Genomic DNA, 20,047 nt, shown 5'->3' with positions numbered 1-20,047 from the left:
ATTTCCTTCTTCTTACTTCTCCAGATGTTCTCTTCTAAGTTTTTTGTAAAACTTAAAAAAGGAAAAAAGCATAATACAAACAATTTCTAAAATAGATTTGGAGGTAAGGTCTCTATGCCCCTTAAATCTGTAATTATTAGTTGAATAGTTTTTAAAGTTTTAAATATACTAACATGATTATATTCCAGTATACCTTTCTGTAGGATAATGTGGTAACAAAAAGCATTAAAACAGACATTTTTATTTGGTCCAGCAATTCGAACTTATAGGAATATACGCTAAGGAAATAATCAGACAAATGTACAAAGTTGTGTGTTCAAGCATGTTCAATCCAACAATTTTTATAATAGCAAAAAATTGGACACTATTTAATAGAGGAACGGCCAAATAAACCAGGGCAGAGAGTCACACAATAGTGTATATTGAAACCATAAAAATAATAGTGTAATGTAATGATGTAAAAGATGTTCATCACATACTGCTAAGAAAAGCAGGTTATTAACATTATGTTTAGGACAGTTCATTTTTGTAAAATCAAAACCAAAACCTTACATAGGTAAGTAAAATCTAGAAGAATATACACTACAGTAATAATACTAAAGTATTATCCACGGGAGGTAGGATTATAGGTTATTTTACTTTTCTTTTACCTATATTTTTGAATTTTTCTATTAGGAACATGAATTACTCCTGTTACAACAAACATCCAAAAAGCAATAATGTGGATAAAATGGTTTCTGTGAGTAACTGAACCAATAACTTTTCACAGAGTAGTAGAAGCAATGAAAAATATAAGGTTGGATGAGACATCTTGTTAACAAAAATCCAGGTAAAAGTTAACTGGGTATTAGGATAATATATTTAACAAGTAATACTGGTCTCTTTTAGACAGATGTGGGAATAAAACCTCAGTAACCATGGCTCTGTTCCTCCACAACTGGAGAGGTGGTGAATATGCAAATCTTTGTAGCGCTTCAGGAGGCTCAGGAAATGGCAGGGCAGGGCAGAGCTAAGCGTGCAGGACAAGTCATCAGCTGTTGGCACATGGGTTTCTAAGGACGGCAATCATACCCTCAAGGTAGCTATTTCTTTAAAAATTATAGTCTTGAATTGAAATTTTTCCAAGTTTTTCTTTTTTTAGAAATCAGTTAACAGAATAAAGATATATTAGGTGATATAGACAGGTCACTGAGATGAAAATTAAGACACCAAAATGCACTGATTGTCAAGAAAAAAAAGGGAAAGATATCACAGACACATAATGTTAACACACATTACTTGGTGTAATTTGTAACAACCAATTAAGCAAAAGCAGAGATCCGAGCTGTATCTTTATCTGCAGATGTCACAGCTCTTTAAAAAAACACACACACAAAACATAAAGCAGGGGCAAGCAAAAGCTACACTCATATAGTAGCATCTGCAGTGTATCGATAGCAGCTCACAGAGTACCAATATCCTTGGCCTGCACACTCCAGTGTAGCAATATCACAGCAGCAAGGACAACAAATCCAGTCAAGACAAAAGTCCTCACTGATATTGGCTCAGTATAGATTTTGCTCAGGTTTAGTATTTTTGGTTTAACAGAATATAGGTAACAATCCTGGGAAAAATCTAAGATGTTACATATTTTAACCTTTTAATAGATCGAATATTCTTCAGCTGGGATAACTCCACACTGAGACTGGTGTTATATCTTGCAGCTTGAGTATTGCTTATGGAAATAGCTATGGCTTCAGGTGGGCAAAACTACGCACCAATAATGCAGGTGATACCTATTATTCCTGTGACAAATGTATTGCTGGTGTTTCCATCTTTGCCTCATTAACAGTCATGTTTTCTCTAATTTTTTTTTTCAGGCCATACTGAAAAACCTAACACAAACCATAAACTATTTCCTGGATACTGGGAGCCAAATGGAATGTAATTTGGGCTTCTTGGGTAGATCCAGCTCCTACCTATTCGAGTATTGGCAAATACATCAGCTAGAGACCCACTGGTTCCTTTGACCTCTCCATGGGACAGCGTAGAAGATGCGGATGAAGAAGTGGACGATCCCTGAATTGAACGGTTGATCCAGGACTCAGCATTCTGTAAGCTTTGTTGCAAGGCAGCAGAGAGCGCAGCTTGGCGTCTCAGAGAGCCCTCATCCTCAGAGGCCGAAGATGTGTCTGTGTGGAATTAGAAAAAAAGAAGTTCTCGATCCTACCTAGAACAGAGACTTTTCAGTTCTTGCTCATTGATCACACATTCAGTTTCGACACCAGCAAAACATTCGCATTCTTAAGGTAGATTAATATGTAAAGTTTCTCAAGAATCTCAAGGAAAAGTCTATGGACCAAAGCCTACAAAAATAAAATAGCCTAACTCCATAGGTAATTTTAATTGTTTTCTTTTAAACTCTTTCAAAACATTTAAACTTTATTCCCTGCTTTTCTGTTGTAAGCTTAATCAGTATCTAAATTTTTCTAGTCTATCTACTTATATTCAAATAATACTGAAGTACTTATACGTCTTCCTGAATCTCTTCTTGTGATATGTTGCTACATTGATTTTGACAAAGTACTTATTAGTCTCTAAGGAAATGATCTTGACAGGGAGACATAAAAACTTAATTCTTGCTAAAAACGTATGTGCCAGGCCGGGCGTGGTGGCTCATACCTGTAATCCCAGCACTTTGGGAGGCTGAGGCAGGCAGATCACCTGAGGTCAGGAGTTCGAGACCAGCCTGGCCAACATGGTGAAACCCCATCTCTACTAAAAATACAAAAAATTAGCCAGGCATGGTGGTGCATGCCTGTAATCCCAGCTACTTGGGAGGCTGAAGCAGGAGAATCGTTTGAACCTCGGAGGCAGAGGTTTCAGTGAGCCACGATCACACCACTGCACTCTAGCCTGGGCAACAGAGCGAGACTCCAACTCAAAAACAAAAACAAAAAACAAAAAACATAAAACATACATGCCAAACAGTGAGCTAGGTGCTAGGGAATGAAGCGGCATAAACAATCCTTAGCCTGGAGTTATTCATGGCCTTAGTAGGAAAGGCAGCCAGTCAGGGGGCACAGGTAAGCTTTCCAAGCATGACAGGAGAAGGCACAGCAACAGGATCTCTTTCCTTAATTTTCAACTGGAGAAGAATTGTGAGAAATCCACTGATGTCTGTATTCAGCTTGGCTCTGACTTCAGGAAAATAGGCCTAAATTAGAAAAGTGTGCTGGGGGGAAAAAAAGCTCAACCAAATATAGGGAAGCAAAAGCTGGGGAAAACAAAAGTCAGGAATTTATTTCAGGGTTCTAAGCTTATGAAGCACGCAGTTAAAGAGGGCATTTGGCCTAATGTAAGAGAAACCTTTCTAAATGATTTCTGGGTGTTATGATTCACAATTTGTGGTTTGAATTTCATTGTTTTTAAAAATTAAACATTCTGTGGTTAGTACCGCAGAACCCTTTCCGTCTAACTCAGGTGACACTGTAGGTTCATGTTCTGCTTTGGTTCAAAAAGCCAAATACATAACCAATGGGGCTGGAAAACTGCTGGCACCTCACAATGGGAACCTGAACCACAAAAGACTCATCTAATCCAGAAGTCAAATTCTGCAGGCCCAGAGCAAGAGAGAAAGTTAAAATAATGGGCCGGATGCAGTGGCTCAGGCCTGTAATCCCAGTACTTTGGAAGGCCGAGGTGGGTGGATCACTTGACGTCAGGGGTTCAAGACCAGCCTGGCCAACATGGCGAAATCCCGTCTTTACTAAAAATACAAAAATTAGCCGGGCATGGTGGTGTGCACCTGTAATTCCAGCTACTCGGGAGGCTGAGGCAGACAAGAATCACTTGAGCCCGGGAGGCGGAGGTTGCAGTGAGCAGAGATAGCACCACTGCCCCTCCAGCCTGGGAGGCAGAGTGAGACTCCATCTCAAAAACAAAAACAAAAAACCCAGAAAGTTATATAATGACTATACCCTTGCTTCTTGTTCTGTACTACCTGCAACTTATTATTTCATATTGAGGAAGGTCTGAAGCCTGAGACTGTTTTTGCTTTTTAAAAAGTACTAATCACAACATGTGCCAGGAACTATGTCAAGTCCTAGGGGTTCTGAAGTGTATGAGTGCTTATGACACAGTAAGTGCCCTAAAAAGGCTTACAGGAGACACAGAAGCCCACAGATAATTTCAAAAGAATAAAACAGATGCTAAGAAATGGGAGTAATCAAAGGGTTTCACAGGATGGGAACCAACCTCAGTCAGGGATTTCAAGTACTTCTTTGTACATAGAGCAAAGACTTTGAAGAGTAAGGCAAAAAAATGAAAAAAATGAGGGTGGAGAGATAAATAGTGACCAGATCCCAAAGAGATAAAGTGGTGAGGTCCATAAAGAAGAATGAGATCTATCATGCAAAAGGGGGCTGATTAAAAGAAAATTTAAAGAAAAAAAGAAGTAATCACATCTGTACCCCTTTAAGGAAAGCATTTTGTGTAATTTTCAGAAAATATTCTAAAATTTCAACTGTACCCCGGGACACAAATATTCCTGTCTTAGCAAACATGTTAAAAAAAAAAAAAGGGAGGAAGTCGGGATAGGGCCCATAGGACAGGTGAATTTGACCTTAAGAATAAAGTATTTTCAAGGTAAGTTATCTCAAGATTCCACAATCTCCACTGGATTTGTGGGCTGCTTTTATTGTATCATTTTATTGTATCATTTATATGTATTTTAATTTGTTTAAGTTTAAAATCAGAATAACCCAATTTTAAAAAGAGAGTAAAACCAGTATTTTCATGATTAGGTTTATGGAAAATGGGTTTCATTATGTTTCTATATTGGATCAATTATGCAATTAGGTGTATTGTTTCAATTCAGTTACCCTGTTTGTCTGCCAGTCTTCAGTGCTCAATGACTTACAACTATGGGGCAGCTTAGCATAGTGGAAAAAAACATGGCTTTGGTGTCAGTCTTCCATTCAAACTCCAGGATCCACCTCTTACTAGCTATGTGACTTGGGGATAAAATTACCCATCTGAGAAGACTGTTTACTTATTTGTCCATTTGACAAACACACTAAGCACTACAGTAGTTGGTAGGAATAAAAAGTTGGGCAAGAAGACATAGTCCCTATTCTTATGGGACTGAGATGAGTTAGAGGAGTTCAAGGCAGGCACCCAAGGAAGTAAGACCTAACCCAAGGCCTGATGGCTAAGTAGGGATTAGTTATGAAAGGCCCAGAGGTAGGGAGAGTGCAGCGTCAGGTAGAGGGGGCTGCACGTGAGAAAGCTTGGAGGGGACAGAAAACTTTTTAAAGATATTAAAGAAACAGAGACTAGCCAGAGCACAGATGCAAGACTGATAGTCATGGAGATGAGACTGGACAAGTAGGTAGCACTGGGCCACCAAGGGCCTTGTAAGACAAGCTAAGGAAACTTGCCTTTATCCTAACCATAGCTGGGAGACCATGAACAAAGACACTGTACAGAAAGCACCCATACTGGTGCCAGCCCATAGCACCTGGCCAATCAACATTAACTCCTCTTCTAATCCCCAGGAGAATGGTTAAAAGGAATGTGTATTTCTTTTTGATTTGGAACAACCTGAAATTTTTCCTAAGAGTAATTTAAATGGCTAGTTGCTTCCTATAAACATGAAGGGAAAGATAGCAGAAACTGACTAACGGTTGGTAGAAGAAAATAATACTGTGCCAAATCATGTCACCCGAGAAATGAGGTGCTTACTATGAATAACTCATCCTATGGTCACAGATAAGAAACTAGCCGGGTAAAGTTAAGAGATGATTATGTGGTGAAGTCTACATAAAATGTAGCACTGCTCTGGGATTGTATCTTTTTAAAAGTCAAAACAAGGTCCTTTAAATGTTATTATTTTAAAAGCAATTTGTCACCCAGGAAATTGTTATGAATTTGTAGAAATTTGGGCAAAATTAAATAATAGAAATTTATCATTTTCCTACTGATTCTGCTCTGATTAAAAATAAACTCATGACTGTTATCACTTATAAATAAAACATCTTCCCTAAGCTCTTATATATAACGAATACACAACAGGAAACAATTTTGAAAACATAGTTTGCCTTTCAGCTTATAATCTGCTGTGATTTTAACAAGGCACCATTGAATACTGGTCACCAGAAGCCTACAATCCATTTATAACCAATTAGTAAACATATAAACAATTAGCATGTTGGCCGGGCGCATTGTCTCACACCTGTAATCCCAAGCACTTTGGGAGGTTGAGGTGGATGGACTGCTTGAGCTCAGGAGTTTCAGACCAGCCTGGGCAACATGACAAAAACCTGTCTCTACAAAAAATGCAAAACTTAGCTAAGTGTGGTGGCGTGTGCCTGTAGTCTCAGCTACTTGAGAGGATGGCCTGAGCCCAGAAACGATCATGCACTGCACTCCAGCCTGGGCAACAGAGCCAGACCCTGTCTCAATCAATCAATCAATCAATCAATAAAAACATTTAGCTTGCTGATTTTAAGGGAAGAAAAGTGCCAAATTTGCTAATTCCTTTTTTTCTTTTTTTTTTTTGAGACAGGGTCTCTCCTGCCTCAGCCTACCGAGTGGCTGGGACTACAGGCGCCCACCGCCATGCCCGGCTAATTTTTTGTATTATTTAGTAAAGACGAGGTTTCAGCGTGTTAGCCAGGATGGTCTTGATCTCCTGACCTCGTGATCCACCCACCTCAGCCTCCCAAAGTGCTGGGATTACAGGCGTGAGCCACCACGCCCAGCCTCAGGCAAGCTTTTTTGACAGGTTTCTTTTTTCTAATTCACCCAACTGCTAAAGATGCAAGTCCCTCCAGGGATCTTAATTCCAGCTTGCAACCTTAGATGGGCCCAAGGTTTTATCATTATAGTTAAAATTAAGGTCCCTGGTTTACTGATTCTCCTCCCTACAGCCCAGCGGAAGTAAGCACCACCTCACCATTCTGATTTTCAGTGTTCATCATTCTCCCTTGCTCCTGTATACATTTTTTTAAAAGCTGGTTACATTTTACCCAGTATTTCTAAAAGAGCATTTTCTCTCCCCTATCTTTCTAGGAGATAATTTTCAGGTTATCTAACTGATATGTCTAAAAACAGAAGTCTGGACAAGTTACTGACCCTCTCTAAACCTGTTTTCTCATCTGTAAAATGGGGTAGGAGACTGTTGAGTGAACTAAAAATGAAAAAAATATATGTTAAGCACTTAGCCCTTTGACTGGTACACTGAGGGCATGCAATAAATGGTAACCATAACATTACTCTTATCAGCAAACCTTAAATTTTACAATCAGGTATTCAAACAAATTCAACCGGACACAGTGGGTTTTTATTGTACTTTGGCTTAAAGAACACTGGATATTCACTAGTCTCCCAAGTAATTGTGGACCATTGGTCATACCCCACACCAATCATAAAATACACTATTAAAATGATCTGACTCTATTAATTAGAGCACATTTATTATGGAGGTCTGATTTGCCAACTTTGTTTACTTTGTGGTTTAGGTTAAAATTAGAATATTTAGGAAAGACTCCCCAACCTGGTAAATCAGCAGGTATTCTAAGTTCAAATTAACTGACTGATATATATTTAGGACTATAAGCATTCAGAAGGCAACAGTTATTTAATTTGGTTGTAAAAATGCTCATTCTAGTACCATGAATACACGTGAGTATCTATTAGGGAAAGAGGAATTTTTCTTTTTTCTTTTTTTTTTCAGTTGAGGTTTCACTCTGTCACCCAGGCTGCAGTACAATGCTGTGATTATGGTTCACTGCAGCCTTGACTCAAGTGATTCTCCCACCTCAGCCTCCTGAGTGGCTAGAACCACAGGCACACACTACCACACCCAGCTAATTTAAAAAATTTTTATTTTATTTAGCACTATGAAGGAATTTTAAAAAATTATTTGTAGAGATGAGATCTCTTGCTATGTTGCCCAGGCTGGTCTCAAACTTTTGGGCTGAAAGGATCCTCGGGCCTCAGCCTCCCAAAGTGCTGGGATTATAGGCATGAGCTGCGGCTATACAGTAAAGAGAATTTTCTAAATAAACATGACACTTTAGTGGAATAATGAACACAACCAAGAAGATTTTGAGTTTGACACTTAATTGCTATTTGACCTGGGGCAAATTACTTAGTGACTATGAACCTGCTTATTTCCTTATCTCTAAATCTGCCCTTCCTACTTTACAGAGTACTTATGAGAAACAAATGACACAGGGCAGTCATTAGTATGTGAAAGTTCTTTGCATACCATAATGTACTATAATTCCATGAAGCATTATTAAAGTAGGTTAAAAGGATAATATCCCAGTCTGTTCCTGGGTATCATTTTCATATATAGAAATATACAGCAGGGTGTGGTGGCTCATGCCTATAATCCCAACACTTTGAAGAATCTCTTGAGCCCAGGAATTTGAGGCCAGCTTGAGCAACATAGTGAGACCCCATCTCCATCTCTACAAAAAATAAAAATATTAGCCGGGTGTGGGTATGCACCTGCAGTTCCAGCTACTAGAGAGGCTGAGGTGGGAGGACTGCTTGACCCTGGGAGTTTGAGACTGCAGTGAACTGTGATTGAGCCACTATACTCCAGCCTGGGTGACAGAGACTGTGTCAAAAAAAAAAAAAAAAGGAGGGAAATTCTCCTTGTCTTCTGGCCCCATGAATTACTCTAGCTACTCTCAAGCAGAGCCCTATGTGAGACAGACTTCTAAATTTAAGCCAGTTGAAATAGCTTACTGTGCTTTAGGGTCATTATGTGGTCTATTTGGTCATCCGTGCACTCTCAGAATGCAGCAAAGGGTAAGTCCACAAGGGTGCAGAAAAAGCTTAGAGGGAAAAAATATATGCTGTAGTTTTTGCATTGTGCTTTTCCGTATGAATGAGTAATAGCATTACACAAAGAACCCCCACAAAGAAAGAGCTGAGGTAATTGCCTCATGACATTAGTAAATGATTTCAGCACATAAAGGGAACTGGATGGCAGTAATTCAAGCAGTCTAAAAGACTCTGAAAAAGGCCACAAGCACTAAAAGAACCATAGATTGCTACCAATTTAGAGAATTTAAATTTTCTAATTCACAAGATAGAAATTAGTGTACATATCAATAAGCAAATTTTAGGGTGACTGACATCTTTTCATTTGAGAGTGATTTGTGAACAAAAGACAAATTATTTCCCATGCCAACTATTTACCATATTTTCTAGACTATATGATACTATAAATAAAGCCAAAATATCTGACATATTTTACTCCTTAATCCTTTTTATTAAATCCCTCAAAAAGAGCAGCTCTAAATTTTCATCAGTTCAGTAATTCAAACAGTTACGTATTGAGTGCCTCCCAAAGAAGCTGACTGGCTGGTGTACTCTAGAAGTTATCCCAGAAACCAGGTGCATACAGGACAGCAAGTGCAGAGTGAGAGCCTTGACCCAAGATGTGCTTTATGATGTATGCTGTAACATCTCAGGCAGTGTACAAAGAAAGATGCAACTAAATCCTGTAAAATATTAGGCTAATTTTTCCCTGCAAGAGTGGCACAACTTTTTGTTTTTGTTTTTTTTTTAAAGAGATGGGGTCTCACTCTATCTCCCAAGTTGGAGTACGGTTGATTGATCTCGGCTCACTGCAGCCTCGACCTCTGGGGATCAAGCGATCCTCCCACCTCAGCCTCTCAAGTAGCTGGAACCACAGACATGCACTACCACAGTCGGCTAACTTTTTAATTTTTTGTAGAGATGAGGTCTCACTATATTGCACAGGCTGGTCCCCTCCTAGGCTCAAGCAATCCTCCCACCTCGGCCTCCCAAAGTGTGGAGATTACAGGTATGAGCCAACACACCTGGCCACAACTGTTTTATTTATTTATTTATTTATTTATCTGAGACGGAGTCTGGCTCTGTCGCCCAGGCTGGAATGCAGTGGCTCGGTCTTGGCTCACTGCAAGCTCTGCCTCCCAGGTTCACGCCATTCTCCTGCCTCAGCCTCCCGAGTAGCTGGGACTACAGGTGCTGCCACCACGCCCGGCTAATTTTTTGTATTTTTAGTAGATACGGGGTTCACTGTGTTAGCCAGGATGGTCTCGATCTCCTGAGCTTGTGATCCACCCGCCTCAGCCTCCCAAAGTGCTGGGACTACAGGTGCTGCCACCACGCCCAGCTAATTCTTTGTATTTTTAGTAGAGACGGGGTTCACTGTGTTAGCCAGGATGGTCTCGATCTCCTGACCCTGTGATCCACCCGCCTCAGCCTCCCAAAGTGCTGGGATTACAGGCGTGAGCCACTGCGCCGGGCACCACAACTGTTTTTAGGTCACTTTTGTTTTGTTTTTTGAGATGGAGTCTCGCTCTGTCACCCACGCTGGACTGAATGGCACGATCTCGGCTCACTGCGACCTCTGCCTCCCAGGTTCAAGTAATTCCCCTGCCTCAGCCTCCTGAGTAGCTGGGACTACAGGAACGCACCACCACACCCGGCTAATTTTTGTATTTTTAGCCGGGACGGGGTTTCACCTTGTTGGTCAGGCTGATCTCGAACTCCTGACCTCCTGATCTGCCCGCCTCAGCCTCCTAAAGTGCTGGGATTACAGGCACGAGCCACCGCACCTGGCTTTAGGTCACTTTGGTAGCTGGCCAGAAGCTGATTTTTTTTTTTTAAAGCCTTTAATGGCAATGATTAATGTAAGTTTTCTTCCTCCTCCCTTCCCTTGAACACAGCCTCGGCATCTTCTAAGCTTCAGTGTTTCTGTGGCTATCAGAGTACATATGGGAGATAAAACCTATTCCACATCGTTGGGTTAGGCTGTAACAAGTTCTGGGAGATACTGATGCAGGATTAAACTACAACTAGGCATTGGAAACAGCCAATTGGTAGCTCTTAAGATCTTGGAAAGAATGGAATCGATTCCTAATGTGGGAACAGCAAATTCTACTCCCTAAAATGAAAGGAGCTAATGGAAGCCTTATGATAAGAGTTCTTCCCACATTTCCTCACTAGAGCAAAGTATTTGTCTTAGGCATGTGTGTAAGTGTTGCATGACGGCATCAAGATATCCCATGTGGGGGCTGTGTGAGAAATCACTATGCAGGGTGCGCTCAATGTTTCCCCTTGTTGTGAGAGAATTCCTCTTCTATTTGACAACACAGATGTCCCTCACAGCACATGAAGGCTTCTCAGATACTATCCAGAGATCCCCAGAACAGGAGATAAATGGGTACAGAACCTTTTTATTACTCTGTTCTGCTGAATACAAGTCTTAGGAGAAAGGACTGTATCTTTGGAATCATGAAATTATTATGTATAAAACACATAATATGATCAAGAACATTAGGCCACAACTTCAAGGCTGCAGACAGAGGAGAACATTAGTGTCTAGAAATACAGAGGCCTATAGTTAATTTCAAAGGACTACAGTCTCATTCAGCAATGAACAGCTGCGATTTGTTTCTAGAGCTGGTGAATTCCCCTCAGGCAGTGACTTTTGTAAAAGGGGATAAAAAAGGTTTCCACTCCTTCTGAGTATTCTCAAGGTCCTTTGCTGCATTCTCACATTTCACCCAAAGCCGTAAGGGCAGCCTATTTACTCTGAAACTGCATGTCTTTGATACAGCTTTGGAGGGGATTATTTCCAAGAACTACATGTCATGCTGCTCCCTACCCTTTGCCATTTACTGCAACTGAACCCTCAGCCACACTGCAGTGTAATCTGCCAAAAAGGAACAGCTACTAAACTGAGAGCCCCCTTTGTCCATGAGGACCCAACTTGTGCTGTACTAATGTGGAAGGGAAACCATCCAAGATTTTCAATGAGTAGTTTTGAGGTATGCACCATTATAGACACAAACTGTCTTACTGTGATAGCCGGCTAGAGGTATCCTATGATACATTTTGAGAAACACTTGAAGCCACAAAGCTATTTCTCTTTCAAACATGTTGACACCACAGATGTGAAGAAAAAAAGCACACACAGTTAATGAGCCCACACCATACCCAAATGCTCTGAGAAGTTAGCCAAAACCGAGAAGAAAACTATTAATATTAATCTGGATCAGGGAATAGGATCAGTATGAACAGCTCAACAACTTGAGAGCTGTGAATCAAAGTCAACCACAAGGCAACCTAGGAATCTCCCCAAAGACTATATTAAGTAGTTTAGGCCAAAAAAGTATGGGGAAATTTGTTCTCAAAGATTTCATTACCAGTAACATGAAAGTAGAAAGAGAGACACTATATTGAGGCTCTGAAATAGATTTACTATGTTTAGTCTCAAAGGCCTATATCAAGATCTTGTCTGGGATTTGATCTAAAAAAAAATTTTTTTCGAGCTTCCACTAGAGAAGTTTAAAAAAAAATTTTTTTTAAGGTTTTAAAAAAAATTTGGGAAAGATTCTGAACAGACAAGACAACTTAGATTGTTTCTAGTTATTCCTCAAATATGAAGTTATAACTCTTAAATTTACCTTAGGGAGCATAAGGATTCAAGTCTGGTGAACAGGGATGGGATGAAGATACCTAGTTCCCACTGATCTCATGACCCCATTATAAAAAGTAGATTCTTAAAAAATAAATAAATGTGTACAAAATACATTAACACACACACACAAAAACACACTTATATATGTTTTGCAGGTCCATTACAACTTTGCATGATTGCCCTTCCATAATTGTTAATGACACAAAAACTTTTGTCCCAAGTCCAACTATTCTCATGCCTGCTGCAGAGACGAAGCATTTGGTTTAGGAGTACAAATGAATTAAATATATGACTACAGGTAGTATATTGGGTGACAATGAAAGTGGCTATTTAACATAGCAGGATTTTGGCCTAAGCTTTGGCCTGTATTTACGACTACATAAGTTTGGGGATTACAGCCAAAAAAAAAAAAAAAAAGACTGGAAATTCAGAAGGAAAGTTTTTTTGTTTAGTTTTGAATAGTTTTACTCTTAAGGCATCTTTTTGTGTGTTGTTTACGAGATGACAAGCAAAATCTGCCACCTCAGAGTGTTCTCTTACATTCCTCTAATGGTGGGGAGAAGATTCTGGTTCTTACCTCAGAAAAGAAAAAGCAGAACTTATTTCAGGAACATCAAGGTAGTAACTGTCAGAGAGAAAAAGCTCTGATAAACCTACCAGGAGGCGTGCAGGCATCTGCAGGAGACTGAACAAATGTGGATCGCCTTTTGGTTGGCATGGGCAAAGCCATCTTCTGTTCTTTATGCTTTGCCAGTGCAGCCTGAACTGCTTCTGTGTGGATATCTGAAAAAGTAAACATTTGCATTTATTAGCTTCCGGCTCTTAAAAGTGTTTACCACTGTGAGCTGAACTATCACTGCCTCAATTGTTTAAAAAAAAAAAAAAAAGGTAAAGGGGGTGTTCAGGTGATTTTTATTTATAATTTGATTAAGACCAATTAGAAATAAAAATCAAAAACAAAAATAAAAGAAGCCAAGGATAATTTTATGGAGGAGGAAAGTGAAGTCCAGAATGATGTATGACTGCTTAACACACCAGACAAAGAGTTGACAGAGATGTGGGGAGGTGGGTGGGGACAGAATACTGAGTCTAACATGCATCTGTGCCAAGCAGGAAATCCTGCCTCAAATGGAATGAGTGCTGTGCAGGTGCCTGGAGAACACTCATTATTTTTCAAGAAAAGAAGCTTAGGATTTTCTTAACTGTCTGAAAGAAAACTTGGTTGAGACCCCTCAGTTCTATGCCACAGGAAGAGAAGGATTGATTTTGATCTAGAAAAACATAAGGGCAGATGTTACTTGTTTGCCACTTTGGGCACAAAAAAGTTCAGCTCTCTATTTGAATGTCTAATAGGAATCTCAAAATTAACACATCCAAACAAAACTCTTCATTTTCTACCCCCACCCCAAAGCTCACTCTATAGTTCCATAAAATTGAATCATACTGTACACAGTTATTTTGTATTCTGCTAAAAAAAAAAAAAAAAAACTCTTACAAAATCTTACTGAGGTAGATAACAGCTGAGGTAGCTTCCTAAGTTACAAAAAAATAGTTTCCTTTTGTCTAGGAATGGGCCTAATCCACACACAAACTATCCTTCCATACCTCTCTGTAAAGTAAATATACCCCTTATAAGAGCTAGACCAATGAGATCCTTTTTTTTTTTTAATTTAAACTCTGAATCAAGAAACTCTAGGTCCTAAAATGGAATCACTTTAATGACAATGTGACAATGCCCTAGAAAGAAGGAAGGTTTTAAACTTCAAGGTTGAGATTCCCAGACTTCTCTCTCCTTTCTAGGGGTTTCTCAAATGTTGATTTGTTTCTATGACCTACCTCAGCTATTTAAGGTAGCCTATGTAAGTTGACCTGTTTCTTTTTTTTGAGATAGAGTGTCGCTCTGTCGCCCAGGCTGGAGTGCAGCAGCGCAATCTCAGCTCACTGCAACCTCCGCCTCCCGGGTTCAAGCCATTTTCCTGCCTCAGCCTCCCAAGTAGCTGGGACTACAGGTATGCACCACCACGCCCAGCTAATTTTTGTATTTTTAGTAGAGACGGGGTTTCACCATCTTGGTCAGGCTGGTCTTGAATTCCTGACCTTGTCATCTGCCCGCCTCAGCCTCCTAAAGTGCTGGGATTACAGGCGTGAGCCACCACGCCCAGCCAGCTTCTGTTTCTTGCAACCAAAAAACCTCCACTAATACAAGGAGAAACACCTCACTGTGTACAGACCAACAACATAACTTTTAAGGGCTGCATAGTATTTCACTGCACGAATGTGCCATGATTTACTTACACAACTCCTTATTATCAGATACTAGCTTATTTCCAAATTTTTGAAACTATTCATAGAAAGAATAATTCAGTATTTTCACCTTAGCACATGTCTAATTATTTTCTTAGAATTACAAAAACCGCTGAGATCAAAGTATATGTACTTACTTCTTCAGAAATGTTTCAAACATATTTCCTAAAAATAAGGAATTTTCTCTTATATAACCCCAGGACATTACTCAAAATCCAGAAAAATTGGCCGGGTGCAACGGCTCACACTTTGGGAGGCCAAAATCCCAGCACTTTGGGAGGCCTAAGTGGGTGGATAACTTTAAGTCAGGAGTTCGAGACCAGCCTGGCCAACACTGGTAAAACCCTGTCTCTACTAAAAATGCAGAAATTAGCCAGGCATGGTGGCACACGCCTGTAATTCCAGCTACTCAGGAGGCTGAGGCAGAAGAATCACTTGAACCCAGCAGGCGGAGGTTGCAGTGAGCCGAGATCACACCATTGTACTCCAGCCTGGGTGACAGAGCAAGACTGTGTCTCAAAAAAACCAAACGACAAACCCCAGAAATTCTTTTTTTTTTTTTTTTTTTTTTTAAGATGAGGTCTTGCTATGTATGTTGCCCAGGGCTGGTCTTGAACTGGGCTCCAGTGATCCACCCGCCTCAGCCTCCCGAAGTGCTGGGATTACCAGCCAAAATACAGAAATTCAACATTGATATAAACTATTATCTAACCCACAATCCACATTCCAACATAGTCTATTGTCCCAATAATGTCCTCTACAGGTTTTCCCTCCCACCTTTTTTCCTGATCTGGGATCTACTGGAGGAAATCCTACTTAGTTGTCCTGTCTCAATTTCCCTATAATCCAGAACTGTTTCTCAGCCTTACTTTTTCTTTTATTATCTTGATATTTTAGTACAGACTAGTTATTTTGTAAAATGTTCTTTAATTTTGGCTTGCTTGATATTTCCTTATAATTAATTTCAGGTTATGCAATTTGGCAGAAATACCATAGAAATAATTTGTTGTCTTCTTTTTTTTTTGTAAAGATGGGGTGTCACTACATTGCCCAGGCTGGTCTCCAACTACTGGTCTCAAGGAATCCTCCTGCCTCAGCCCCCAAAATGCTGCACTGGGATTACAGGCATGAGCCACCATGCCCAGCCAGAAATAATGTCTTTCTCAAAACATGATGTCAGGAGGTGTCTGCTCCACTATGGTAATATAACTTTAATTGCAAAGTTGGTTACTTTGGTGACTATGGTATCTGTTAAATAAACTCACTGTAAACTTACCATTCTTCCATTTGCAATTAATAAGCAATTCATGGGAGGATACTTTTGAGACTATGTAAATGTTACATACTTTGTCAACCTTTCAACTCACTAGTTTTAGCATCCATTGATAATTCTTGGTGGAATCAACTTTTTTTTTTTTTTTTTTTTTTTGTAAATAGAGATGGGGTCTCCCTATGTTACCCAAGCTGGTCTCAAACTCCTGGGCTCAAGGGATTCTCCTGCCTTGGCATCCAAAAGTGAATAGGATTACAGGTGTGAGCCACCGCGCCCGCCATTTTTTTAAAAATATTTTTTATTTTTAATGGAACATTTTACAAGTTTGTGTGTCACCTTGCTCAGGGGCCATGTTAATCTTCCCTGTATCGTTCCAATTTTAGTATATGTGCTGCTGAAGTGAGCACGGAATCAATTATGATAATAACTATTACAATACGATAATTTTATAGCTCCACCATTTCTTCTATATTTATTAGTTGGTATTTATTATAAGAAAAAGTTTTCCTGGCTAGCATGGTGACTCATGCCTGTAATTCCAGCACTTTGGGAGGCTGAAGAGGGTGGATCACCTGAGGTCAGGAGTTCGAAACCAGCCTGACCAACATAGCGAAACCCCATCTCCACTGAAAATACAAAAATTAGCCGAGCATGGTGGCGCATGCCTGTAGTCCCAGCTACTTGGGAGGCTGAGGCACAAGAATTGCTTGAACCCGGGAAGCGGAGGTTACAGTGAGCCAAGACTGTGCCACTGCACTCCAGCCTGGGTGAAAGAGCGAGACTCCATCTCAAAAGAAAAAAAAGAAAGAAAAAAAGCTTTCCTTTCTCCCCTAGTTATTTATATCACTCTGAGCCCACTGATTTCTCATTTTATTCCATGACTATTCTGTTACTATCATTATTTTGATGCTCATATTTTGGCAGACTTGGCCAATAGGAGTCCCTTCATACTGGTTCTTTTGTCCTTTGGACACAGTTCCATCATTTTGAGCAATTGTTTTATGACATAAGATATTCCATGCTCATGAGGTACTTTTCCTGCTCCAGACCTAGAATTATACCTTTCTTCAAGGAAAAGTGGCTCCTTTTAGTGAAGAATGAATGGTATTTAAAAACCAGGATCTTAGAAGCAGGGGTACTCAGTGCTATCGGGGTATCTTTTCTAAGCCCTTTTGATGGATCAAGAAATTCATACACATATAACTACATCTGTTTCTAACTATATTCAAAATGATGAGTTCATATTAATACCTCCATTTCCAATTCAACATCATTCTAATTTTCCCTCTTTCCACTTATAATTCCCTTCTCTAATAGGATGAAACAATATTCTCAATATATTTTACTCATTTATTAATCCTACCATACACAGGAAGTACATTTTAAAAATTGTTTATTTTTTATTTTTGGGACAGGGTCTCTGTCACCCAGGCTGGAGTGCAGAGGCATGATCTCAGCTCACTGCAACCTCCACATCCCAGGCTCAAGCAATCCTCTCACCTCAAACTCGTGTGAGTAGCTGGGACCACAGGTGCACACCCAGCTAATTTTTTGTATTTTTGGTAGAGATGGAGTTTCACTATGTTGCCCAGGTTGCTCTCAAATTCCTGGACTCAAGCAATCCACCCACCTTGGCCTCCCAAAATGCTGGGATTATGTGCGTGAGCCACTGCACCCAGCCAAAAATTGCTATCTTACGTCAACATGAAAAATAAATTTTCTAACTAGTGTTCAGTATTTATTTGTAGTCCTTTTGGTCTTTAGACTGAGGACATATAGTTAAAGTATCATGGTCAAAAGCTGTTTGAGCTAGTTCTCATCCTTTCCTGCTTTGATGTGGTTATATAGTTCACATAGTTAGGTTCATTTTTTTGTTTATATCCTATAAGTCTTTCCCAATCTTGCTGATTAAAAGTTAACATGTTCCAAAAGTCAAAACTATACCAAAAAGTTAGCTTAAAGAAGTTTTACTACCTGAACAATCACTTCTGCCCCAATCCCACCCACCTTTGCTATAGGTAGTAGATACATACATATTTACTATTTTTTACACAAATAAGCAGACATGTATATCTTTTCATTTCCCTGTCTTTCATACACAAAAGTAAGCATATTGTATTTTTTTGCACTTTGCTTTTCCACTTAACAATATACCCGGGAAATCACTCTCTATCAGCTTTCTTCATTCTTTTTTACAGCTGTATAGTACAACTATTGTACACAGTTTATTCAACTATTATCCTATGTCTGGGCATGTAGATGTTTCTAATATTTTACAGTTAAAAATAATGCAACAAATAGCCTCCTGCAAATATATTTTTACACTAATCAGGGCTTACCTTCAGAGTAAATTATGACAAGAGAGAATTCTAAATAAAAAAGCAAATACGTGTTAAATTTTGTCACATCTTGAAAAATTCCTCCCCCAAAACAGTTTTTACCACACTGCATTACTACTAGCAATGTACAGGTATACCTACTTCTCCATCGCCTAACCTTCAGGGTGTGTTGTCTAGCTTTTTGATTGCTGCCAACTTGACAGCTAAGAATTCATATCCTAGTATAGTTTTGTGTTTCCTTTATCATTAGTGAGATTAAACATTTTTACAGAGGACTTAAGGGCCATTTTACGTTGTCTGTTATTAAGTGAAGTGAATGTTCATGTCACTTGGCCATTTTTTGTATCAGCCTTCTCTGTTTATTTAATTTTCCTTATATTTTGGGGCCAGGTGTGATGACTCATACCTGTAATCCAAGCATTTGGGGAGGCCAAAATGGGAGGACTGCATGAGCCCAAGAGTATGAGACCAGCCTGGGCAACATAATAAAACACTACCTCTACAAAAAATAAAAAATTAGCCATGTGGTGGCATGTGCCTGTAGGGCCAGCTACTCAGGAGGCTGAGGCAGGAGGATCACTTGAGCACAGGAGGTCGAGGCTGCCTGAGCCATGATCCCACTACTTGCACTCCAGCCTGGGCAACAGAGTGACACTCTATCTTTTAAAAAAAAAAAAAAAAAAAAAGAAAGAAAGAAATATTTTCTTTCAGTATGGCATCCGTTTTTTGACATTGTTTATGGCTTTTTTTAAACCATGCAAAAGATAGGTTTTTAAAAATTATTATAGAATTAAGTTCTCAAATCAACAACCAAACTACATCATAAGGAACTAAAAAAAGAACAAACGAATCCAAAATTAGCAGAAGGTGCTGGGCGTGGTGGTTCATGCCTGTAATCCCAGCACTTTGGGAGGCCAAGGCGGGTGGATCATCTGAGGCCAGGAGTTCCAGAACAGCCTGGAACCCCGTCTCTACTAAAAATACAAAAACTAGCCAGGTGTGGTAGTGTGCACCTGTAATCCCAGCTACTCAGGAGGCTGAGGCAGGAGAATTGCTTGAACCCAGGAGGCGGAGGTTGCAGTGAGCTATCATGCCACTGCACTCCAGCCTGGGCAACAGAGTAAGGCTCCGTCTCAAAAACAAACAAAAAAAATAGCAAAAGGAAAGAAACAATAAAGATTAGAGTAGAATTAAATGAAACAGAGAACAGAGAAATGGGGGCAAAATCAACAAATGAGTTGCTTTTTTGAAAAGATCAACAAAATTGACAAATCCTTAGCTTTCTTGAGAAAAAAAAGAAAGAAGATTCAAATAACTAAAATAAGAAATAAAAGAGGAGACATTACAACTGGATGCCTCAGAAATAAAAGGAATTATAAGAGACTATGGGCTGGGTACAGAGGCTCATGCCTGTAATCTCAGCACTTTGGGAGGCCGAGGTGGGAGGCCAGGAGGTCGAGACCAGCCTGGGCAACATGGCAACACCTCGTCTCTACAAAGAAACACAAAAATTAGCTGAGCATGGGTGTGTCTGCTCATGTAGTGCCAGCTACCCAGGGCTGGGGGTGGGGGCGGGGTTGAGGTGGGAGAATTGAGGCCGTAGTGAGCCATAATCGCACCACTGCACTCTAGCCTGGGTGACAGAGAGAACTTTCT

General features: G+C 39.8%; 1 protein-coding gene and 1 non-coding gene across 7 annotated transcripts in view; both read right to left on the bottom strand.

The window, feature by feature from the left end:
- The window catches only part of DIP2B (disco interacting protein 2 homolog B), a 252,843-nt gene that overhangs the window by 77,228 nt on the left and 155,568 nt on the right, over positions 1 to 20,047 (bottom strand). For 4 of the 6 annotated variants that reach the window (XM_054442807.1, XM_054442806.2, XM_054442808.2 and 1 more), the window contains exons 4-5: positions 13,133 to 13,258; positions 1,959 to 2,171 (exon numbers count right to left, since the gene is read on the bottom strand). In XM_054442807.1, coding sequence (XP_054298782.1) covers positions 1,959 to 2,171; positions 13,133 to 13,258 — 339 coding nt within the window. The remainder of the gene's footprint in view (positions 1 to 1,958; positions 2,172 to 13,132; positions 13,259 to 20,047) is intronic. The other 2 variants (XM_054442810.2, XM_063646940.1) reach the window with 1 other exon arrangement.
- On the bottom strand, positions 16,354 to 16,459 carry LOC129010996 (U6 spliceosomal RNA). Its single transcript, XR_008493143.1, has one exon. It is a non-coding gene; the product is annotated as a U6 spliceosomal RNA (small nuclear RNA).

Source organism: Pongo pygmaeus, chromosome 10 (assembly GCF_028885625.2).
Source record: "Pongo pygmaeus isolate AG05252 chromosome 10, NHGRI_mPonPyg2-v2.0_pri, whole genome shotgun sequence".
In the NCBI taxonomy this organism is placed as follows: Eukaryota; Metazoa; Chordata; class Mammalia; order Primates; family Hominidae; genus Pongo; species Pongo pygmaeus.
This window is presented reverse-complemented; position numbering and strand designations above follow the sequence as displayed.